This window comes from Pelecanus crispus, chromosome 1 (genome assembly GCF_030463565.1).
Source record: "Pelecanus crispus isolate bPelCri1 chromosome 1, bPelCri1.pri, whole genome shotgun sequence".
Classification (NCBI taxonomy): domain Eukaryota; kingdom Metazoa; phylum Chordata; class Aves; order Pelecaniformes; family Pelecanidae; genus Pelecanus; species Pelecanus crispus.
This window is the reverse complement of record NC_134643.1, coordinates 201,791,151-201,817,396: the sequence shown is the minus strand read 5'-3', so window position 1 is coordinate 201,817,396 and position 26,246 is coordinate 201,791,151. Positions and strand designations below refer to the sequence as shown.

At 36.4% G+C, this 26,246-nt stretch overlaps 1 protein-coding gene across 4 annotated transcripts in view; it reads right to left on the bottom strand.

Annotated features, from left to right (window-relative positions):
* N4BP2L2 (NEDD4 binding protein 2 like 2) overlaps window positions 1-26,246 on the bottom strand; it is a 50,486-nt gene that overhangs the window by 6,355 nt on the left and 17,885 nt on the right. For 3 of the 4 annotated variants that reach the window (XM_075724650.1, XM_075724656.1, XM_075724662.1), the window contains exons 6-10: window positions 21,552-21,695; window positions 4,616-6,429; window positions 2,145-2,230; window positions 1,393-1,438; window positions 253-448 (exon numbers count right to left, since the gene is read on the bottom strand). In XM_075724650.1, coding sequence (XP_075580765.1) covers window positions 285-448; window positions 1,393-1,438; window positions 2,145-2,230; window positions 4,616-6,429; window positions 21,552-21,695 — 2,254 coding nt within the window. In that variant the 3' untranslated portion in view covers window positions 253-284. Of the gene's footprint in view, window positions 1-252; window positions 449-1,392; window positions 1,439-2,144; window positions 2,231-4,615; window positions 6,430-20,954; window positions 21,696-26,246 lie in introns of those variants that run through there. The other variant, XM_075724667.1, reaches the window with a different exon arrangement.

Genomic DNA, 26,246 nt, shown 5'->3' with positions numbered 1-26,246 from the left:
AAAAATTTCTTTACGGAAAGGGTGGTCAGGCATTGGAACAGGCTGCCCAGAGAGATGGTGGAATCACCATCCCTGGAAGTGTTCAAAAAACGGGTAGATGTGGCACTTCGGGATATGGTTTAGTCTAGTCTACCCTTGATTGGTTTAGGTGGGCTTGGTAGTATAGGTTAATGGTTGGACTGGATGATCTTAAAGGTCTTTTCCAACCTAGACGATTCTATGATTCTATGATTCACAAGTGTGACTGATTACCTTTTCCTTCATGCAGCATTTAAGATGGTCAATCATGACTGATGAAACACAGCATCCAGACAGCCAGTGCTAGCGCAGGTCATGATGTTCTCCTCTACCACCTCTTGAAACAGCTCCATTTCTGGAAGTGTTTCAGAGGAGTCTTGGTTCTCTTGGCCATTTTTATTTAGATCTTCAAGACTAACAATACCATCATCTAAAAAATAAACAAATTACAAACTGCAGCCAAAATCACCTGAAATTAATTATCTTTTATAGTCTGTCATTTATATTAGCTCAGAATAGAGTATTTCTAGAACAAGCTTTCATTTCATCAAAACACTCTCGACTTTGCCTCCTAAATGGCCTACAAAATAAACTATGTTTTTCAGGTTTGTCTCTGACAGGGAAAGAGTGTGTGTGTGTGTGCATGCACATATATATATTCCTGCTCTTATGCTTCCCCTTAGCTCTCCGCAAGCGTCTTTTTCTCTTTTTTAGAAAGGAGAAACTCCTTTCCTATTTCAGACATCAAATCCTATCAGCTTCCAGGGAGCTACTATTGTGTTTTTAATCTCATATTACGCAACTTGTGAAATTATACTACACTAATACGGAAATCGTGGGAAAAGACAACCAGCAACCTTATCCCATAACCTACACATGGCAGGAATTAACGCATGCAGAAATCCAATGCTTCCCATGGACCCTGACACCTCTTGCTGCTCCAGAACCTGACCTATTATTATGCTGACAATCTTTAGTGACCAATAAGTTTAATCAAGTTGAAGATGCTCAACTTTTCAGAGAAATAAAGTCTAAAGAAAGACTTTTTCATTATGAATGTCCTTCTGATATGGAATCAGATAAACCTGAGCTAAGTATTGGATTAATTCCAAATGGGAAACTTTAAAAGGCAAAGAATTTCAGCACTTGTATCAGGAAATATAAAGTGATGATTCACAGCAACCGTAGTTCTGCCATACTATGTACACAATCAACGGAGGGACAAATTCATTTATCATGTCTTAGTGCTTTCGCACGAAGAGGAGCATTATCACTCATGTGTGCTGAAAACCTTCAATGCACTTCAGCATTAACTATTTTCTCTTCTGAACAAGAAATATTTTATACAGCTTTTGTATCACAGAATACACTTACCAGCCAAAGTGTTTCCATTCTGCAATCCATTTGTTTTTTGTTTCTCCTAAAACAGATAATAATAGTCCGGAGAAAAAAAGGAAAGCACGTGACAAGAGATTTTCATATTTTATGAAAGAACAAGGTCCATGCTCTATTTTATAGTTACTATTTCATTGTATTTACAGGATTTTTCTCATTTCCAGTACCAGACACTACGGTGCTCCTTAAATAAAAACAAACCTTCACAAAGCAACAGCCACAGTGGGAAGTAGCAAAAACTAATGTGTAAGGTAACACCTTCTAACCAGACAAGGAGAATTAAGTTGCTGTCAGTCACTCAGAGTAACTTCTCTGCTACAACTCTTTATAGAAGTAGCCATGAAGAAACTACTGTTAGCAGAAAATGAAATTTGCTCAGATGATGGGAGAAAACCATAAAAAGGAAAACAAATAGATGATGGTAGGTTGTACTTAATGAACATAGGCCAGGTCAAGACACAAGTATCAAGGAAAAGGTTGGGGTTTTTTTCTCCTTCAGCTACTTTGCATACATTTCTGAAGCTGATCTTTCAAAACCTGAATCCTACCATGGCCTGGAGCTGGTTATGGAAATAGTCAGAAGACTACATAAAACATCCATCTCCTCATTGTGGGTATTAAAAAACAAAGCAAATTTACGAGCAAAGGACACCATCTTGCTTATGAACTGAAGGATTCCTCTTTACACCTGGAATATTGGAAAGCCTTCCAAAATCCCCTAAAGTTCATACCTCCACAGAGGTCTTCCACAGTAAATAGATCATCTTTGAAACTTTCCAGTCAAGAGGAACTATATAATCATCTGGCAACAAGGATTCTGCAGAAGAAAATATTTTTTGCAGTTGAGTGTTCAGATATCTCCATAGCCAAAATATATCACTGAATTACAATTTTTGCACACATTATATATAGACTTTTTTATTTTTTAATCAGCAGATATTTAAAGTGAGCCAGCAGCAAAGTCAGAATTTAGGTTTTCTAAAATCTAAGGCCAGTGCATGGGAGGGGGAGGAGGGGCAAGGAGATTTAGTTTTGGTTTCTTTTTTTAGACAAAGGCTTTCCTACCATACTTTCATTTCCCCCCCAGACTCCCCCGAAGCTAGGCAGAAACAAGAAAAACAGAAAGCTTTCAGCCCATAAATTAAACAAAATGCAACTTAAATAACAACCTTTAAATTTTAAAAGTGTTTAATTATAGGAATTTGTGCAATGTCACTCAAGAAATTACTTTCTAAAATGTTTTAACTCTAACACTGTTTAAGAAGCTGAAAAGAGACTTTTTGTAGGAAAACAGTCTAAAAATATATTCTATGCTTATATGAGAATCATGCAAGCAATTCAGTCAACTAAATCTTTCATTATAAAAAACCAAAGACATTATTTACCAAAATCCCCCCCCCAAATATTTTCAATAAAAAATGACTGCAATTGCCAGTGTTGTAAAATACTACAGCTCAAATCTGTACTTGAATAAGTAGTACCCTATCAATACACAACGGGCCACAAAAAATCACAAGATTTTTTGAAATTGTAGGAAAGTTGTAGGAGAATTAGTCAAATCAGAATCCGGCTAGCCTTCTGCAGACAGCATGCACAATTTTGATGGAACAAACCCCCGCAGTCACAAGCTGGCAGGGCTTCAGAGAGACATCAGGGTGGGTTTTTATTTCTTAAAGGTTATTTCCAAAGGGAACTCATCTAAACACCAGAGAATTTCACCTGCTACTGACTCAGAGAAGAATGACATTTGGTTCACTAACCTATCGAGTTTCTGAATGCCTGTTTTGTTTTTTTTCCCAGCAGATCCCTGTTGTCAAGTCATGGCCAACTCCACTCCCTCTTACATGATGAAACTTAAGATCACAGGTATAAAGACTCACCAAGTTTGGACAAGAAGAATGTTTTATATGCAACAGTTGAGGACACAAGCAGTACTTCCCTGCTCTGTTTTAGCTCTATATGGCAAATCCTTAGGTGTGTGGCACCAGATTTAGACAAAGCAGCACTGAGGGTCCTTTGGGGACCACACCAAATGTACTGGTACCAAGCCTAGTAGTGCTGCCAGTGGTTTTCCATCACTGTTCTGGCAGGCAGCATGGCCATCGACTTTTGCAATAAAAACAAAGAATCCCAAGGTCAGTTTGGGCGGATAAACAGACATAACCTGCTCCTCAGTTGTCATCTTAAAGTTTTCATATGAAAATACATGCTTAACTTTAAATGCTACTGAAACAAACAGGTGTAAAAGTCTACATGCTGAAAAAATGGTCTGTGTTTTTTAATCCTATTTGTTGACCATCAAAGTTACTGTTTTTCTACAAACTAAATTTGGACCAAAGAAGTTGCAGAACCTTATGCACAGGGAATGTGGCTCTTTCAGCAGGTGCGAACACAGCACCATGTCCTAGGGTGATTTCCAAGCAAACGTCTGTTGTCATTGCTGGCTACAGCTCTGTACAGTTACATTAGCTTGCAGTAAATTTGGAAATCATGGTTGCCACACACAACTCCTTCAAGGACTGATCATCATACTTCTACCTGCTAACTTAAAATTATTACACTGAAAGTACAAAAATATGACAATTGGAGCTCTGGAAGGCAAGTATATGACTGTGACACAATCACACATGATTAAAAAGAAGGTATGCACTATAGGAAAATGCATCTTGTAATTTGATTTTCAAATTAAATTAGATTCTGGGAAAATTTTTCAACAGTATCTAAGCCACATATGGGTCTATGAAAAAAATTACTAAATAAAGAAAAAGGAATGCTACTATATTAACCAGGTGGAATATAAAACCAAACATGCAACCTTTATATACGAGCACACATTTTGTACCATGTTTTCATTTAGTTTTGTAATCAACACAGTAAAGTCTTAGTCAGTAGGATTTGCGTTTAAAGTCTTTGTTACTACAGAGACTACAAATATGAGGCCAAACCCAATGGCACCTTTGACACAGACCAAAGATGATTTTAGATAAAAAATAAAATAAAATAATCACCAAAGCAGCAGTGATTCCTTTCAATAGGATTAATATTTGATTAATTGGTACCTGCAATAAACCTGAGTATTTAGTCATAGGGATTTGGGGGTTTTGTTTGTTTGGATTTTGGGGGGTGTTATGTGTTTTTTTTGTTTGTTTGGGGTTTGGGGGGGTTGTAGTTTTTTACATAGGAGTAGTAAGAAGAGTATTACCCAGTGGAAGACCTGGAGAACCAAAGAGCTGCACAAGTTGAAAAGCAAATCCTAATGATAAGGGAAGTCCCAGAAAACTACATTTCATATTCACATCTTGATTATCTTCAAGTTGTGAGGCCTTTGCTGGCTCAGGGTCATCTGCTTCATGCACATTTTCACCACAGCTTGCCAATATACTAGAATCTTCTGGATATTCAGAAACAACTTGAACAGAAGACAAAATATCTGGTTGGCTATTTGTAACCTCTGAAGAAACTTGTTCACTCTCACCCTCTTTTTTATCAACTATCTGTTGTTGCTTAAGAGTTCTAGCCTGCTCCTCCTTCATCTTGGAAACTACACAAACCCTGCGGGAATATTTTGGCATAGGAGAAGATTGTCCTGAATGAATGTAAGAAATATCATGTAACAGAGCATCTGTATCCAGGGTGGGTAAGGAGTAGGTTGCCTTGGTGCCGCTGTAAGGTGCAGAATATTCCTGCAATGCACGGTCCTGCTCACATTCCTCTCTGCAGTCCTTGCTTAGAAAGCTCTTTTGTTCCACTTCTAAAACACTTTTTGGGGGAACGTCATCTTTTCTTGGGGCTTCCTTCCCTCCCTCTGTACTACCAGCAATCTGTCTTGGTAGATTAAACTTCGGTGCCAAGTTGACAATTCTTCTGTATCTTTTCCTCTTTGATGTAACTGGTGCAGCATCATTTTTTGGAACATTAACTTCACTCGAACACTCCATGAAGGTGGCCCTGGCTTCTACAAGGGAATCAAAGTGCACTTCACCAGCTGGAGATGCTGGTAGACCATTGCTTATTATATTACCAGCCTCCTCAGTTACTGTTACCTGATGGTTTTCCTTTACCAATCCTTCATTTGACTGATAGCAGTTTAGCTGTGTTGAACTGTTCGTATGAGTCTGTTTAGGTTTCCTCATTTTGGGGGGTCTTTGTTCGCCTACAAATTTATCCTCAGACCAAGAAGAGAGAGAAGCTTCTGTATCAAAACCCAGCTGCAATTCCTCAGTAGGTAAATTAATGGAAAAAAAAGCCCAGGCATTAGAGTTATTCTCTTCTGCTTTTAATGAACCTTTGTCCTCTCTGTTATTATCAGGCATGTTATCATGTATGTTTGAATTGTAACACTGAGATATTTCTTTTTTTTCACCATTTAAACTTAACAGCTTAGCTTCCATGTCAGGTTCACATGTAATTTGACATGATCCAAGTTTGTCTTCCATGCTTAACAGTGGCGTGTTACAAACTTCAGAGATGCCTTCTGTTTCCTGGATGGAATTTTTATCATTGCTTATTTTTAGGAAACTACTTCCGCAAAGATCTTCTTTGTGCCTTTGATTTGTTTCCTCAGCATCAAATGCATTTTTGGTTAGGTTTTCAGGAGAAAAAGGTTTTACATCTATTAGAAGTGAACTGTCACTTTCTACAGGCAATTCATTTTTCAATGCACTGTTCAACATCATTGAGGCTTCAGACACAGCGACGGGAAGCCTTTCTCTTGAAACCACTGCAGCTTCTTTTAGGCTTTCATCATCACCATTAGGCTGCTCTTCAGAAACTGTTACTGGATCCTCTGGACCTTCACTGAATGTACACAATGATTTGCTGTTTTCTTCTTCTGAATCACCCTCCTCACTTTCTGATGCGTCCTGGTCATCTGGAATTGGAGGATGAGCTGCTCTGCCTAACTTATTCTTTGTAATTTCTGTATGATTGCCTTTCATTTTTTTGTTTCTTTTTCGCTTTTTCCTCTGCTTTGCTTTTGCCAACAGGTGCCCAGGGTTCTTCTTTAAAACTGTTGCCCTATGTGAAAAAGAAAAAAAATTAAAAAAAGAAAAAAAAAATCAGTAATAATGTATTCGTAGTGGTCAATTTGAAGAATAGGTACTTTATGTTAATATGATGATCACAGACCATCTGCTTTTTTAAATAGATAAAATCTCAAATAAAAGCTTCTATTGATCAAACAAATGTACACCTTACAATTCAGAACAATCTTGAATATTTTTAACCTATTTAAATAAACATAGCTGCCATCTCATTAACTTAGCTTTATAAAACATATAACAAGCCATTGCAAGACCAAACAACATGTTTCTGGATGTCTTTCTAAATGATGTTTGAATAATAAAGAACTACTGATGTTCTGAAACTTCATTAAACTTCATGCTGAGCAGAAAGGTACTAAGTGAAGGATGCAGTAAGGAAATTTCATCCATTAAGATTAAATGGTCTATACTTAGATAAGCTGGACTCAAATTCAAAACGTACTAACCAAAAATCTGAATAATGTAAAGGTACAGTGACTACAGCAATTCTGATATTTACTACTCAGTATATTATGTGTGGACACATACGTATTTGGAAAAAATATTTCATATTTTATTAGCAACAAAGTCATACACTACAGAAAAATTAACACAGTTGTAGGCAGTTATTTACAATTACTTTTGTAGCTGTTTTCAGAACATCTGATTTTTTTTGTCTGCATTTCTCATTGAATTTAACAGATAGCAGCCCTAACAGTGACTTCTCTGAAATCTTGATGTTAGCCCATCAGCCAACTAACCCCGAAATAAACACACGTAAGAAAAATCTAGTCCAGAAATCTAACTTCTTGCTATGCAACTCCTCAGAGAGAGATGAGATTTTCAAAGCTAAGTTTGACTGTTAAATCTTCATATCAAAGAACTGATCCTTTTCTGTAATTCTTTGCTTTTCTGTAGCTCTTTGTTCAGGATGGTACTTCACACAACACACTAAAGCAAACAAAGCAGTAGCTAGAAGAATTATAGCATAAAATTAGTTATTTTTGGGGCATTCATATATAACATAAGCTGTTTTAAGTGTTGTATTCTGAAATTCTTGGAGAGGAGGAAAAAAAAAAAAGAGGTGACTGTGCACGCAGACACACAGAGGGAAAGCCAGAGTCACTAGTAGGCAACATGGGACCTACGGGTCACCTATGGAAACCTATCCTTACCCTCTATTCATTCTTAAATGTATTTATTGTTAGTCTTATATAAATTCTTTCTAATTTGAACTCTACAAAGCAAACCTTCGTAATTCTGAGTGTGAAGCACCTCAGCAGCCTTCTCGACCTCAGTACAGCCACAAAGTCACTTGACTGGAACAGGACTCAAAAGTCATGGTGCCTTGATATTGTTGCAGCAAGCACTACAGATCTGGAAAAAGATCTTGTTGGAAAGCACATGAATTTTATTGCCCTATAATGGCATCCAGATGAGACATCCTACTAAGAAATAGGATTTCCTTCAAATGTTGGCATTTAAGTCCACATGGTGCTTTCCTCTCAGTAATGAAAAGTTATTTCCACTTTTCCAAATCAGTGTATTTTCAATACAGCGCCCTATAGTTTAAGTGCAGATGTCTATACTGCAGATGTTAAGTTAGCCAAGACAAATTCCACTCTGAATTCTCTTCACAATACATTCCCTAAGCAGCAACATGCCTCCTTTCTCCCCCAAAAAAGACATGGGATGCCAGACAAAGTTTTAGGATTGGATCGATCTTACTTGTCTATTGAATTAAATGATATAAAAGTGAAGCATCTGCAATGGCAGTTGGAGAGACTCCTTTCTCACATATAACCCAGATTTGCAGAAATCATATACTAATCACAGATTATGTCTTAAATCCTAACATTAACTTTCTTCTTCTGTGATGAAAATTCATGACTTGAAAGTGTTTTTAGAAGAAGAAATTCTCTGAAGTTTTCAGAAGCTTAAAACCCCTTCCCAGTGAAATGGAAAAGAATGTCCCATTTTTAATTATTTTTAATGGAGTGGGGAATAGAACATCAGACCTGTGCACCAATTCCAAGAAAAATTTGGTATTGTACCTAAAGGCCCTTGTGCTGCCCTAACAACTCTGCAGAAATGACAACCAAATTGCCAATGTCAGAACTAGCACAGGAAAAAAATGGACTTCTCCAGTCTTCGTGCTATCGTAGCTATACTCTTGCTTACCACTCACTTCTCCCAGATGTGAATTTGCATTGCTGCCGATGGAAATGAACTTCTCTAACAGTAATTCAAGCATGTTTCTGGTGCCTAACTCCTGACACGTCTGATAACACTTTCAGGACAATGCTGATGGAAACTTTGTTAAGCTAGGATGCCACAGCAAAAGGTATTGTAGAACTTCGCAGAAATGAGGGGGGAAAAAACGTCTCAGAGGTCAGCACATTTCTCTCCTCACCGTTAATTCTGAATCAGGAAGGAAAACCACACTGGACAGGATTCACTTTAGAATGCAAGAACAGCAGAAATACATCCACCAATTAATGGGAGAAGAACCTGGATGATCCAGAGAAACTATCAGCTATTATTGCATTGAAATTGTCGCATGTCAAAATAATAACGAATGCAAATGTTGGTCTGGGTTGATGATTTAACATACCTGGATATGACCTTCAATACTGACATTCAACAGTTCAGAATAAATACAACAGCTATGTCATTTCTATGCTTTGGAAACATGGAAGTTTTATAGCAGTTCAGTGAAATTAGTTTTCCAAAGGTTTGGACTTCCTAAAGACTAAAACAAAGGAAAGTGATGAACTACTAAATGCAGAATAATAAAATTTATTGTTCTTCACTTTTCCAGGCAACTTCTGTTTTCCAGCTGATTCTAAGAAAATATTACCGCAAAGAAACACTCTAATGCACCATGATGGCATAGCTAAAAATTTCCTGCTTGAGGTATACCCGGTACCTGTTAAGGTTTTTGCATTTAATGAAGCAAATTGTCTACTAGTTTTCTTTAGTTTTATCTTAGTTCCTCCTCTTTTAGTTCACCTACGTGCCTTTTGAGGAGTTTTCCTTATTGTAAAACCATATGGCACACAAACACTGAGAAAATTCAAGAACCAGCATGGAGATAGACTTCTCTTCTTTACAGGGGCATTTGCTAGTGAGTTGTTTTTTAAACACATAGAACACATGCAAAAGGGAAAAGAAAAACGGTGCTGTTTCAGTTGGTATTTAAATTTTGCTATATATTATGCATTAAAAAAACTGGTTAGTAATAAGCAGACCTGAAAAAAAAAAATAGTTTTGTTGAAATAGGAATTCCTATTCTGTAACAACTTTGAAATTTCTCAGCCTACTGTTTAGACAATATTAAAAGCTTTTTGCCATAACTCTGTTACATGTGACTTCAAGGTTGTAACCTACTGCTCAAAACCGCCCTGTCCACCTTCATTGAGAGTCAGGGCTCAGATGACGCTCTTTACTGGAAAAACAAATGCACTTTCATGATTGCCAAGGCAGAACATGCAAAGTAAATAATCTGAAGAAGTTAGTCACATTTTGCTAGGAAATGGCAGAAGCAGAAAAAAGTTAGTGATTTGCAGTTGTACAAACTTCAGCTCTAGCATACATCTAAGCTGATGTCTGCTTGATATCAAAAAATGCCTGCAGGCTTTGCTGTAGCAAAATGTAGAAGAACCAATAAATTTAAAAAGCAATTCTATATGACATTTAGCAATGAGGTACATGCTCTTTCAGAAATGTATGTATTAATCTACAAAATCTCTGGAGTGGGTTTTCAACATCAAAATTACAGTAGAGCTGCTACATAAAATGGCATTTACTGAGATACACTTCACCTTCTCCACTTGGTAAGTCCAAGTGCATTGCTCAATTCCTTGTGACCTAACTTTACTTCAGCAACAAACAGAAATTGAAGTTATAATTTTGGAATAAGAGAAAAAGTCATGGTACCAGCCTTTTTGTTACATATCTTGCCTTTAATCATGAAATGAGTGATAAAGATCCAGTTCCTCAAAACCAAATGTGATATTGGTATTAGGTGATAAAGCAACTGGATAAAAACACACGCAAAATAACTTGTCAGCATTATTGTGCTTCCTGAAAGGTGAAATTGCATTAGGCAGCTGAGCATCCAACTTAGCACTTCATTGTTGCTGAAGAAACAGTCTTAGCCACCCTTTCCTTCTTTGTTCCAGATGTTGCCCTTGCACTTCTACTACCTGTCTTTTGCTGGGTCTGTCACCCATCTTGTGGGTGGATTTACCTGCCTGAGTCAGCATCAGAAAGCAAGTATTTGCTTTGTTGTTGAGCTGATTTAACTTACCAAAGCAAGAACTAAAGTAAGTGTCTAGCTAAGACAAAGGAAGTGGTTGGTGGGAGCAAGCAGCAACATGTTAGGTTGCCTCTCAGCCCATCTTAAGGAAACTCACTGTAAGTGATTCATATGAAATGTTTACACGTTACAGCGTTGCAAATTAATGCTCCCTGCCCCAAATCAGTAAAGATCCTACTAATTGGATTTGATCTGAAGTACCTCAGTATTTATTATTCTTTTGTCTCTCAACAGCATTGCTAGTGGTGGTGAGATTTAAGTACTTGCCTTCATAAAATACGCTGTGCTATTACAATGCTCAAAGAGCTGCTCCAATTTTTATCATTTCTACTGGATTGATGTCTATACAGTTCTATGCAATGTATAATCAGCCATCAGGCTGCTGCCCTGTTATAGTCCAGACACAAGAGACATTGATCTAGAGAGTACACAGATAACAGCATACAATTGGTTTGATCAAAGCGTGCCTTTAGAAGCTGATCATTTAATCAAATAAATAGCAAAGTGCAACCACTTTACTTTTCAAAGTAAAAAACCAAACCACCAAATAAAAAACCCAACCAATCAACCAACCAACCAAAAACCCCACCAAAAAAATCCAAGTTCCTGAGGTGCTAGTAACAGCAATTCAGTTTCAAATGACAGTCCATTCACTCCACAAAAAGTTTCAGGTGGGGGAATCTGACTGATCTTTGTCCTGCCTGGTTCATGAAAGTCATAAATGTCTTCTGACTGGAAGAGCCAGTCTCCAGTTTCGGCTCCTTAGTCATAGAATGTGTTGATCAACATTAAAGAAATCAATCCTGAATATACTGATTGATATAGACGTACATACACGCTGAATATACTTGTGCCCGGTATCAAACATCTACTTCCTGAGCAAGTGAAACAATTCAAAAGCTGCTTTCAACCCCATTTAGGTGCCACAAATATTCCACCTGACACAACTCAAAATTCTAACCATAAAAAAAAAAAAAAAAAAATCAGCAATAGATGTACTGATGGATGCCAACAGAGAATAGACACCATTTTTTGTTTGACTGGGTTTCTCTGCACCATTAAGTATGGCTCAACGTTAAAAAACAGGTTAAGGAGGAGAAGAAAAAGGACAAAATGAAACGCTACAAGTGATCTGAATCCATCTTATGAGGACATACTTAAAATACAGAGAAGAAACTGCAGCTTTATCATCAGCCTTCTCACCCGTGAAGGCTCATAGAATCAATTTTCATTTAAATTCTTTCTGTCAACGTTTAGTCTTTTGAAGGGAACATGATGGACACAGATGCCGATGTTATGCACTGGAATTACAGTATGAATCATCTTGTCAAGTTTGATGACATCAGTTCTATTACTTGCATGATACCAGCTCAAGCATGAAGACAACCTGATGGAAATTAATCCAGGCTAGACAAGAAATATGCTGCTTTGAGAAGTAGTTCGGAGAAATAGGAACTATAGTCAAATTTACACCAGTTACTAAAGTTTACACCAAATTGCTGTGCAGCAGTGCTCCTTAATTTTCTACTGATAGAAAGACATTTCTATATGAGATTTTAAGGAACACTCTAAAAAAAAAATCTGTAACAGGATAGAAGAATCCCACCTTCCCAGACAATGATCAGTCTCAGTTTTTCATTAACTTCTGGGCAAACTATAGCACTACTGCATATGTGACTACGAAGCAATCAGTTTTCACTAAATCCTAAGCACCCTCCTCTCAGCAACACTGGAACACACTTTGCACACTGCATCTTACAAAGCTGGTGGTCCAGGTTGAAAACCACGAAGCACACTGGTGAAGACTGCAACTGCCCAGGCAAACAACATTATCCACCGCAAATGCAAAGCCCATTGGCCTAATGGCCAATTCAGTTATTGAAAAAGCACACAAATTGTAATAATTACCTTAAAAATCTCAACCACCTTCTTTCCAAATGAAAAGCAGACTTGCTGTACACATATAACATATTGCATAATGTATATATAATCTAACCAGTTCAAATACAAGACAATATTGAATCTGAGTGGATCCTTGATTTTAGGAGAAATAAGATCTGCATTCAAAAAATAATTTTGTGAGCCACCTCACAATCTATTTTTCAGTTCCTCTCCCTTACAATCTACTGTTTTCCAGGCATGTGCTTATACAATTCCACTCGAGAAGCTCTACCCAGGAAAAGGCATATTTACTGAGGCTCTCATGAGGTTGTGAAATAAATCATGTCCTAAAATGTGGTCCACAAATAAGACAGACTTTCCAAATCCTTATTCCTAAAAAATATCCTCACTGTGTATTTTGGTCACTAATAGAGTCTACTCTTTAAATAAATAAATAAATAAAATCAATCACTGTTTTAACCAGAAAATAAAGAGAACTAACTACGTAGTGTGATGTATCATCCCAGTACTTGAACACATAGATGACAGCCATCAAAACAGAATATAGAGATATGCAAGTACAACAAAAAGGTTTTAAAAGTCAAAATTAGGTTTACAGGGTGAAGTGTTGGCCTTTCTTGCCAAGGCACGTCCACACAAAAAACAAATGTGAAATGAAGTTTGAGATAAGACACAAGCAAAATCAAGTTGAGGAAAAATATGGGTGGGAGTGTAAGGAAGCAACAGAGGTACAATGAGACCAGAATAGAATATTTAGAGGTATGCAATAAACTATTTTCTGTTAGGAACTTTCAATGAAAGATGACACATTTTAGCTGTATTTCAAATAGTTTCAATCAACAAAATTGTAGCAAAGACATGTAATTAAATATCCACCAAAGCATGGGCCATAATTCTGGGAACAAAAGTATGAGTTTTGAAAACACAAGAAGATGCTGCAAACTTAATGAGGCTAAGAAAAGAAAAGGAATGAAGAAAAATATATTGCATGACAGAAAATATTACTTTCAGCAGAACAAGAAAAAAATTCAAAAGGACAGCCTGGGGTGAAGGGGAATATATATATACTCCATTTTTAAATCAGCATCAGTTTGCATTGAGGCATTAAAAAGAAAAGAGAATAAGGTGTAGCTCTCCACACAAGTTTATAGTTCAGGGAAGAAAAGGGAAGGGCGAAATGGATTCAGAGTTATGAAGACAACTCTAGGAACTGAACACACAGGACTCGGATCAGACAGGTGAGAAAGATTCAGAACTGCATAGACGCAGTTCAAGAATAAGAGAAAAGGGGGGAAAGTTACGAGAGGAAAACAGTAAAGAAAACAATATCAATAAATATTAAGTAACCACCCTCTAACCTAGATTATAGCAACATTAAAATGCAAATACTTGTAGCTGCAGATAATGTTGCTATTCAGAACATCTGCTCCAGGTATTGCGCTCATACTATGCACCTCAAATGCTATATAAAATACTGAAAGCTACACAGCATTCAATTATAATGCGCATTCTCTGGAAGGTATTACACCTTTTTCAACAAATCTCAGTACTTTGTCATACTGGCATCCAACTTTTACTTACTATTTCTGTGTACTACTCTCTGGTATTAACTCATTTCCATTTTAAACATCTTTCACCAAAAGGACTAGAGATACACAAAAGACATGATTAATTACTCCTTAAAGATGATTACTTTCTACAAAACAGCCCTGTATTATTCCTAGAGTGTTGGGGATGAATAGCTGCAGAAAATGGTCTTTCAATTCTGCAATGTAGTAGGTGTCAACAGAAATCTGTCTTTGGACAGAAAAGAAAAAACTACTTTAGATAAACACTAATACACACCAGTATTTTCCAAGTCTGGAAAGACAACACAACTAACAAGAGACAAGTGGTCATGGTCATTGCCTGAGGGACAAAAAAAGGGGGATCAGCTAAAGGTGTTGTTAGGAACTTGCGAGCAACTCTGCCAATACAGAATAGTTATGAAACAAAATAACCGGAATAAATGGTATGGCCAGTTTTGCTGCTGCAGTTGAAGCCAGAAACCTAGTGCCCATATGAGAAGAGAATCATTTTAATGCAAGCGTGTATCTGACACCCTGAAACCAGGCAGCAATTCTGTTAGTGATTTAAAAGTCTTCTCTGATAGGTAAGAGCTAACGCTTTTGATATTCTGGACACTGCTTTCACTATATCCATTAGAATAGAATAATTTATGTCAGAAGGGGCCTCTGGAGATCATACAGTCCAACCTCTGCTCAAAGCAATACCAACTGAGATCTCGTTGCTCAGTGACTTGCCCAGGCAAGTTTTGAACACTCCAAGGATGGAGGTTACACAACCTAATATCTAATTGGAATTTCCCATGTTGCAACCTCTACCCATCGCTTCTCATCTAAGAGCAGCCTGGCTCTACCTTTATGACTCTCCCATTAGTTAGGTGAAGACAGCATTAAGCTTAGCCATAGCCTTCTCTTCTTAAGGCTGAACAATCCGTTTCTCCCAGCTTCTCCTAGTATTTCAGGTGCTCCAGGCCCTGACCACCCTTCTGCTCAACTCACTCCAATATGTCACATCCTCCTTGTACCAGCGAGCTCAAAGCTTGACATTCTCAACAAAGGCATCACAAACTAACCAGACGAAAGACAAACTCATTTAATCTCTTTACAGCTCAATTCCCTACAGAGCAGTAAAAAGTTAAACCATAGTCAGCTGTCTTTACTCACAATAAAACCTCTCCTCAAGACCTACAACCAAAAAAGGCAGCATTATGGACATAATCTAAGTATTCATTATTAGAAACAAGATCTCAGTCTAGACTGCTGGAACAAAACAGAAACAGAATAAAACACAACGCTCTAACTGTGCCTTCTATGTACACATATACAGAATTCTATTTATACTCCTATGTATAACACAGTTTTACTGCACAGTCTTCTAACTGCAGTTTTCATAAAGTGAAAATAGTTTTGAAATTTTATCAGGTATACTTCATTGATTATTTAGTGCATGTACCAAACAGCTGCAAATGAAGCTCAAATATGTACACCTGTCTTGCTTCAGGTAAAAGATCCAACGTCTATACTTTTGTTGTCAAGATCCCTGTAAAGCAGTGTATTCATCTTACAAGCAATACAGGAAAACTATCAGGAAAAATGCTAAATGGGGGAAAAGTAATATAGTCAATCCACTCTTAAGACAGGTTCATGAGCCTTCAGAAACTCTTCATGGTTAAGAGCAAGATGTGGGATAAGCTGTTCAGGAACTTCTTATAGACTATTACAACCTATAGTACAGGTTACCAAAACCTATGGCTGATGAGTAAAGAAAAAAAAAAAAAAAATTATTAGAAGTACCATGAATAAAGTAACAGCCAAACAGCATTATAGGCCCATGACTAAGACTGATTTGTAAATGATACAATAAAGCCCTTAGAAATAAGTAGATATTTATTCAGGCAGCTAAAGCAGCACTTCTTAGTCTGTTAGCAATTCAAGAAGAGATTAAACACCATCCACTAAAGAATCCACGCTTTTTTAAAATCAGTAGACAATGTGCAAGCACATGTTCAAAAATTTTTGCTCATAAGATATTTTTCCACTATGTTTCCATAAAATCCTAGAATACTTACAGAGTTAGTATCAGGAAAACATTTAAAAAGGACAAGCAGGATGATCCACACAATTATAAAGCAGTTACTCTGATACCAGTTTGAGTGACCACAAAAGAAGAGTCGAATTCAATTAACAGCTCAAAAAATAAAAATATTTAACATCACTAAAAAGACTGCAAATACAACTGAAAAAACACTTACTTCATGGATACAATATGTTCTGACTTGGCACAACATGGTATTGTTACAACAGCACTACATACCAGTCAGGTACACATTAAATGGTCAAGGACTGCCTGCCTACCTGAGAAATGAAGAAGTGGGATTATCAGCTAAAAGGAAACTGCAAAGACCCATTCCAGACGCAATACTTCAATGCTTCTATTATCCTTGATCTAGAATGACATTGACAGTCTATCTCAAGCTAAAAACACCACTCGCTGCTGCTCCATTACTACAGAAATAAATTAGACAACTTTGAGATGATCTGACCTTGACAAACCCTGTTACTTACAACTTTATCTTCTAAATACTTAAAGGACCAGTTATGTTTTCACATATTTTTCTGGGAACTCAAAATAAGCTGATTTACAGCTAATTGCAATCAATTAGCCTATAAAAAGAAGAAGAAAAAAACCTGACATACAAGTAGATTCTCACCTAGTAAATGATTACTGAAGAGCTTTAATCTCTGCTCTGGCTTTTATTTTGAAAGGATGACAACAGAAAACATTGAAATAAGAAAGTATCACTATAGAAACACTGAGGTGAAATATTTCCACATCTGACCTATGTGAAATACCTGATCACTCTTTTGAGTACATAATTTCAATTTTATGAACTACATTTCAACACTATGTCTTCTTACTGCTCTTTACTGGGAATTATAATACATGTGTCTCTTCTTTTGTATGGAAACCCCTCAATTCTCAACATATACCTAGTCACCTCATCTCCATGATGTACCAGCACAGAGGGAAAACACTTCCTCCAGAAAACTCAGTTGCTAGGAGGAAGCAGCAGGTAAAACTACAGGTATCACACATGAATGTGAAAAAAAAAAAGTAATTTTTTTTCTGATTTACTGAAAATGAATCCTACTGGTCAGCTCAAAGAAGAAAATACTGACAGTGTCTAAATTACATCAGGAAATACAGACACAAAACAAATAGAAATGCTATGGGTCACAACTCAGCTAGCCAAAGATAAACTACCACCTCTGCAGAAGGTTTCAAGAGACAGATGACAAAAGACAAAATATTGGCTTTCTTCTTAAAGGCAAAAAGCTTAAAATGAACCTAAGGAGAACATCACTACAAGAACAGAAAACAGAATCCCTCACAGGAGATCATTTAACATCATAGCCTAAAAGATGAAGTGTCACGGTTTAACCCCAGCCGGCAACTAAGCCCCCCAGCAGCAGCTCGCTCACTCCCCGCCCCCACCCCCCGGTGGGATGGGGGAGAGAATCGGAAAGGTGAAAGTGAGAAAACTCATGGATTGAGATAGAGACAGTTTAATAGGGAAAGCAAAAGCCATGCACACAAGCAAAGCAAAACAAGGAATTCATTCACTACTTCCCATCAGCAGGCAGGTGTTCAGCCATCTCCAGGAAAGCAGGGCTCCATCACGCATAACTTGGGAAGACAAACACCATCACTCTGAACGTCCCCCCGCTTCCTTCCTCTTCCCCCAGCTTTATATGCCGAGCATGACATCATATGGTATGGAATACCCCTTTGGTCAGTTGGGGTCAGCTGTCCCGGCTGTGTCCCCTCCCAGCTTCTTGTGCACCCCCAGCCTGCTCGCTGGTGGGGTGGGGTGAGAAGCGGAAAAGGCCTTGGCTCTGTGTAAGCACTGCTCAGCAGTAACGAAAACATCCCTGTGTTATCCACACTGTTTTCAGCACAAATCCAAAACATAGCCCCATGCTAGCTACTGTGAAGAAAATTAACTCTATCCCAGCGAAAGCCAGCACATAGGTCTTTCTAGGGTTTGGTTTTGTGGGTTTTGCGGTGGGCTGTTTATGGATTTTTATTTTGTTTGTTTCTGGTTTTTTTCTTCCCCAAACAAAAGAAAAATAAGAACGCTAAATCATTCGTCAAAGAAAAGGCTGATGAAAACTTTCAATAATTTAGGAAGTAAACTAATCAAAGAAGGAGCAGCAGTTTAGATGAAGCACTAAAACTATTTTTTTCTATAGCAACACATAATCCTATACAGTTGATGCTAACTGGTTAGCTATATGAACCAAATTATGTATGTTCTGCAAATTAATTTAAATTTCATGCTTAGAAGAGTAGGATGTTAAAACTACAGCTGAATATCTTAACTATGCTGTTTAAATTTACTTGCCAAACTCCTCACTAGTTTGAAGTATGCAGCAGATACTTAGAATCTGCATTCGTAACATTAATGTTCTATGTATTAGTTACATTAAAAAAAATTCTGACACTATTATTTCATGAAATATGATGAACTAGCAATTTACTAAAAATCTAAACCAGGAAACCTTCATTCTAGGTATATTATCATCATCAACAGGTGTATTGCACAAAAACTATGCCAGATAGTAAAAGTTTTTAGATCCCCAGTCTAACTGCAGCAAGTTCTTACATTTCTTGTACATACTTTTTGACAAAATAAGCAATTTTCCTCATTTGTGAGGGAGTAGGAGAAATTCGATACCTGCAACATGTATTTTGCATCATCTTTTTATTATTTTTACATATAACTATTGTAGTGTAAAAGCAACTTCTGTTTGAGATATACGTATGACCATGACTGTCATATCCTCATGAAGTATTAATATACCAGGAAACAAAAACGTGTTACACAGACAGTAATTCCATTGTGTTTTCACCTACCATGTCACTGTACTTACCTTGGGATACAGCTTTATAGATAAGCAGTTTACAAGAAATGTGATACAGTGCCAAGTTGCAAAGCATTCCTTTCTTGTTATGTGTCCTTTGCAAACTGCAAGCCCATTACCAATCAACATGCTTTGCATATAAAAAATACTCACCATCCACCAATAATTTATTAAAAAGATAGCACAAAAAAAATGCTGCACCATTTTAAAATAGTATGAATTCGCATCTATTTAAATACAAATTTGTTAGAGAACTTAAAAATCAATTAAATACTACTAAAAAACCTCCCATTTTCTTTAAAAAACTGAAGACAGATGGCACCAAAAGATATCATAACATTAATTTTCAATAATCAGCTCTTTTTTGTCACATCTTAGCACACTGTGTGAATATTACATAAAGCCTCAATAAATTTTATCAATTTATTATGGCTTAAAGTATTAGAGTAAATAAAATGAGTATTTCTAAAACCTTTTTATCTTCCTCCCACTTGAAATAGGCTTTCACATTTAAATATAAAAACTTTGGGATAATTGAAGTATTACTGACCATTTACAATAATTTCCATGATTCTTTTGAGACATGGAGAAGATAACCATGAAAACTAAAATATAGTTACATAATTGGTATGAATAACATACAATGAGGAAAGACAATTAATATAGCTGAAGAGTTTCTGTTTTATATATATACATAATTCAATATATTAACAATGCATGCTACTGAAGCATTTTAAATTATTTTTCAAATAATTAAAACAACTACTAAAATATGAAACTGCACACTTCAACTTTTACAGTTAATAGACTCTCTTATGAAAATGTTACTGCAGATATACATTCAATTGTACAAATTTAGATTTGCACAATACGTGCAGAAAACCGCAGAAAGATACTTCATTGTATACCTGGATTTTCAACTTTCATGGTATTCAGACTTTAAAGGTGAAGTAATTTTTAGGGCCTATTCAAAAATTGTCTGAGTAAAAAAAATTTATGCTGGCTTTGGAATTTTCAAAATTCTGATGGCTATAGCACCAAATTAGTAACAGAAAACCATGAAAATTCTTTTAGCTATGTACTCACATTCTTGACAAAACTTCCTATTCCGGATTTACTCATTCAGTGTATAAGGAAATCAAAGGTAGTTAGACCTGAAGATAGGTTATTTCAGCTAGCAGGTTAGTAATAATGCTCATCTGTATAAAATCCTACAAGCTTGAAAATAATAAAAACTGTTGCATTGAACTACTAAAACAACACTGAAGACAAATATATTTTATTAATACAGCAAGCTGTTAGAAAGCAAGCAAAGTGAAAACTTACAAATCCAAAATTTTTAACAGAAAAGGGCAGTAAATTAGTCAATCTCCATGCTGGCTCATTCTTTGTTATGCGCTGAACAGATTACACTGGCTGTGCCATGATTAGGAACGCAACATGGCTTTACAGAATTATATCCACTATTTATATTGAATCAATGCATCCCAACTGTGGGCTGGAACTTGACAGCCTAATGCTTTAATACTTCATTTTTATTGTAAATGGAAGAAATTGACTTAGAAAGACATGGCTGTGAAATTTTTGAGTTTTAGTGATAAAATTCAGGTTTTTTTAGTCAGCATAAAAAAGTTGGTGGTGTGCAGCCACCATGATAGTTTATATACTACCACTGAGAACAAACAAACAAAAAAATAATTCAGGTTGCACAGTTTAAGGCTGATGAATACTGTATTGGCAGAATGTTGCTTCAGCTGCCAGATGAGCTTCTGAGACAAAAAAAACAAAAAAACAAACCAAAAAACAGCAAACCCCCAACTGAAAACAGAAAATACAAGCCAAAATTTTGGCAATTGGTAATACATGCCAAATAGAACAAAAGGACAATCCAGGATATAATTGTTTTCAAAAACATCTCTAAAAGATAAGAAGACTAAATGACAATCATTAAAATTGGTTATTACATAAATAATCTCTTCTTCTGGGGCTTTAATTCTATTTTAGAAGGTATCTAACATGACCTCTTCTTTAAAAAAGACTGCTCAACAGTTACTTGATATATGACAACATCATTGTCTTAGGTTTATGAAGGAAGACTCTGCTATATGTCATACTATATTAAATATTTTACTAAAATCAAAGTTATTACAACTGTAATAAATATAGTTTTAAAAAACATTTTATGTACAATTTTATTTACATGCAAGTCTGTTAAAGGAACAACCTCCAGAAGAAAATGGTCTTGAAATAGGCCTATTTAAAACACAGGAGATCCACTACTTTATTGGAGGTGATGATGTGTTTTAGAAGGGCAAGTAACAGATTTTTATTAACTGACTGCAACTGTGTTATCGGCTACTGGAAATACTGAAAGAATTCCATGAGTCTGTATTGCCTCCCCACCTATTTCTTCGCTGCAGAGGTGGCCTTTGAGTGTTTTTGTGGGGAGGTACCACTGAATTCATGACAATAGGTATGGATATTTGATATTCATATCGTTCCAACATCTGAGCAATCTTCTCACGAGTGACCCCATGTTTATTCCTCCTACAAAAATAAAAATTTAAATAAATTGTCTGGTATGTTTATACGTTTACAGTCTTTAAGAAAAAGAAAAAACCTCTAATTTCACAATTTTTCTTCTTGCTTTTCATATTTTTACTTTCACTTTTATTACATGGCATCCTCATTCTCTCAGTATTCAACGTGCATTAAGGTTTATTTTAATAATTCACTGCTGCATATATTAAATAACAGAAAACAATACAGTCATTCTTCTTCATACAGAAATGTGATATTATTCACCAGGACTATGTACCTAAGTAACCCTGGAAGGACTTTGCTTTCTGTTTAGTCATCAGATTTTACACGGTATACTAGCTAATGAGTAGAGGGATGAATAATATTATAGACTACTAATTATGAAAGCAATGTTCAAACTAGCATAAAAAAATGAAACTACATGGTTTCAAGACAGAATGACAGAATATTTTCTCATCAATAAATCTCTATATAAAATAAGGAGCAATTTTAGTTTTGAACCAGAACAGCATGTTCATAATACCTTTATCTACTAGCTCTTACTTATACTTGCTGTAAATTTAGAAATGTACCAAAACACATATAAGGGAAGAGAGGCCAAAAGTGCTGTCCTATTCTTGTAGTGTTTAGCGAACAGCTACTTTTAGTGAGAATTTGGCCTATTAAAAACATGAGACATTAGACATTACATTAGAATGTATTTATCTCCTTAGTATCTATGAAATAGGATCTTAAAATCCATGTTAGCAGAAATGCCAAAAAGAAAACCACAATGCTCATGCACAAACTGAATGTCAGAGAATTGCCAGCACTGTAACAGAATTGAACAAGAATCGTATCATAGAATCATAGAATGCTTTGGGTTGGAAGGGACCTTTAGAGGTCATCTAGCCCAACCCCCTGCAGTGAGCAGGGACAGCTTTAACCAGATCAGGTTGCTCGGAGCCCCATCCAACCTGACCTTGAATGTTGCCAGGGATGGGGCCTCTACCACCTCTCTGGGCAACCTGTTCCAGTGCTTCACCACCCTCATTGTAAAAAACTTTCTAATGTCTAGTCTAAATCTATTCTTCTTTAGTTTAAATCCATTATTCCTTGTCCTGTCACAACAGGCCTTATTAAAAAGATTCTCCCCGTCTTTAAGAGAACAGATAAAACACAAACAAAACATAAACAAAATGTTTTGATAGTGTAGACAAGCATTTGTCATAACACAATATATTCTTATCACCAAGAAACTTTGTCCAAGCTGAATTACCTTCCAGTCATACCAATAGGGAATACAGGCCTGCATCTTTGTGCTTTCTGCCAGGGACAGAAAAGGAATGGGCCTCCTTACCAACTTGCTCATTTCTATAGAGGAGAAATCAATACTGGGAAGAAACAGGCTATACTGGAAAGGGGATACCTATACAGAAATATTTTCAAAGACTGATTTCCTCCCCACCCAGTTTGTGCATATTATTACAACAAAGAAGTATGTAGCAAGTTGATGAGGGTTCAAAGCATACTGCAGGTAGCACGCTAGTTTCACGTTCAGAATGGAAGAATTGGTGATCCTGGAAGTATTCAGAATCATGCTGGCTCCTTAAGGTGCATTTTATCAGCTTTCTTTGTGGGAAGAAAAGGCTTAAGTAGAGTATTTCTCTCATAGACACTCTTCCCTGAGACAACATCAGAAGCTAGAGTGATCACCACAAGCAGCTCATTGTTTAAATGCTACTAATTTCTACATTGTGCTAAAGAATTCCAGGAACAGCAGCATGTTGAACTTACCAGTTAACAAGTCTTAAGAGTTTTGATTTTATTCACAAGTATGAACAAGGTTAATGGTAGGGAAAAAAGCCAATCCCCTAGAAATATGGGGATTCTATAAAGCACTTGACTCTCATGACAGAAAAAAATTGAGAAGAGGAAGTCTAAGTCCTTTTATGCCACATGGTGGAAGCACAAAGTTGTCCAGTATTTTCCTGTGTGTCTGCCTCTCTCCTGACTTTTCTCTTTTTAATGTGGTTAAACTACCACTGTATAAAGCATATAGACCATGCAAGCATATAAAGCATATTAAGAATGCATGCAAGAACTGGGAATCTCATGCAAGAATTGGTCATGGCACCCAGCCTGCTGGAGTTCAAGGAGCATCTGGATGATGCTCTTAATCATATTGTTTAGTTTCGGGTAGCCCTGCGAAGAGCAGGGAGTTGGACTTGATGATCCTTATTGGTCCCTTCTAACTTGAGATATTCTATGATTCTATGATGGTGCTCTGGGCATAAAGATTACAGCTCAAGTGCTCTGGGCATAAAGTGCACACTCATCCACAATTGAATGGACTTGTGTATAATCACTTCATAAATCACCAAGTACTTTTCCTTAAAGAACAAGGCAGGATAATAAAATCACCAACAGCAAAATCACATCAAGCATAGAAATTAATTTAAAAAAAAGAAAACAAATCTGCTGTATAGTGACATTTAATACTGGGATCTCCTCTTCAGGCATGTCTCCACCCATCCTTTGGTGGCTTGGCTATGCTGAAAGAGCATAAAGCTGTCTATCCTTAACCAACACAGACGTACCAGCAAAAGCTCCTAACGCATAGTTATGCTTTGGAAGCTGGTTTTGCTTGGAGGAACACTGAATCTATTGATAAAAGCAAAGTTCTGTCACCACTAAATGCTTCTACACTAGAACAATCTTACATACCAATATACTGGCAAAGTAATCCTGCATAGACACAACTACTTAAAAGAATCAGCACAAGTTTAACAAAGTCAATACTAATTGCAGTTTTATGATCATACTGAAGGAGAAAGGATTATATTAAACATGTTTGCATTTCACTTCTGTGTGAAGTTGCACAGCAGGTAATGTTTTTTAAAATTAAAACCAACATCTGTCCCAAAATACAGATTATACACAGGATACCTGTTGTTCCCCAAAATCTTGAGTCAAATGTATAGGGTTTTTTTTTTTTTTTTTTAAAGTTCTAGTTCCCAACTGACCAGCTACTCAGAAAGCATACAAACATGATAGAGGGTGATTTTTTCATCCAACACTGATTAAACACTTTAAAAAAAGTCTTTCTCTTCTACCAGTGATTTTGCCACTTGTTTGTCTCTCACCTACAGTTTTCAAGATTTCCTAAAAATGGTATCAAAGTACAAAATCCTTTATATAAAGGTCTAAATGCTATGCAAGAAGTCTTGAGCACTACTGCAAGACATACATCTGTGGAGTCAAGATGTTTTCACAAAAGTTATGTGCACAAAACTAAAAGCAAAATCACTCATGAGGGACTAAAGATAATTTGAACCTCATAGGCACACTGGAAGAAAAAAACACTGACACCTATTCCACACAAAAATATCTGTCACGTTCTTGACATCAAGAATTCACCCAGTGTTGACCTAGAGAGTCTTTTCACAGATTTCTCAAACACACTACGCAGTAGCAGAAACAATCCTATAAAAATAGTATCTAGAAATGCACCTGACTTCTAGAATATCAACATATTGTATCACTTGATAAAAGTTACTAACAATCTAGACAGCACCACTAAAAACAAATAAATGAGGAGCATGTATCCAAAATATAAGAATAGTCTTTTGCTAATTAAAGTAGGAGGTAGCGTATTTTTTTTTTATTCCAACTACCAGAAAGAGAGTCTTAAGTGTTCCTGTTTAGGAGGAAATTAAAATGTATGACTCTGGACAACTAATAAAATTACCCAAATTTATTATTAGCATAGTATTTGCTCAGGTACTGAACAAAATGTTGAGCTCAAAATTCGTAAGGGGAATCCTAAAACTACAATAACATCTCTATCATTATCTATTTCCCAAACACATGAATATGGAAAAAAACACCCAACCTTAAAAACTGAGCCTTCTCCCCAAGCAATTGAAAACCAAAATGAAACCTCACATCACCACCTTTCCTAAAGTCTCAAAGGTTTCCAGACAATAGGCCTCTACTCAAATATTTAAAGCAACTGGAGCTGCTAAAACATTTCTAGGAAGCTCCTAAGAACTGGTAGCAGCACTTCACAGTTCAAGGGTTTTCCTTTGGTTTTGGGAAAGATATGAACTTTACTCCTACAATTAATGACTGGACAATAAAATTCAATAGTAACACTTCACATTTGTTTATCCTATTACCTGTTAAGACCATGTGAAATGAGTCTGTCTCATGTAATGGAAATCTCACACCTAACGCCTTAGAAACATCTGATTACTAACACAGCTTTGTAACTTGGCTGTGCTGCACCCCAAACTAGAAAAACTTATTAGAATTCATCCTACAGAGAGAGGACTCCATCTCTAACAGTAGGTTAGTGGTAGCTTAGAAGCAGAAGGTGAAAACTTTAAAAGATTTATAAACACAACGAAGAACAAGTCAGCAATGTAAGTATTACACACACACACACTTCATGCATTGTAGGGGCTACTTTGCAAAGCCAAGTCAGTTGGAAGCATATAAAATGACACTAAGTGACAGAACTCTGTGATCAACCATGAAAATACTACATTACATTTCAAACGATGAAATATCCCT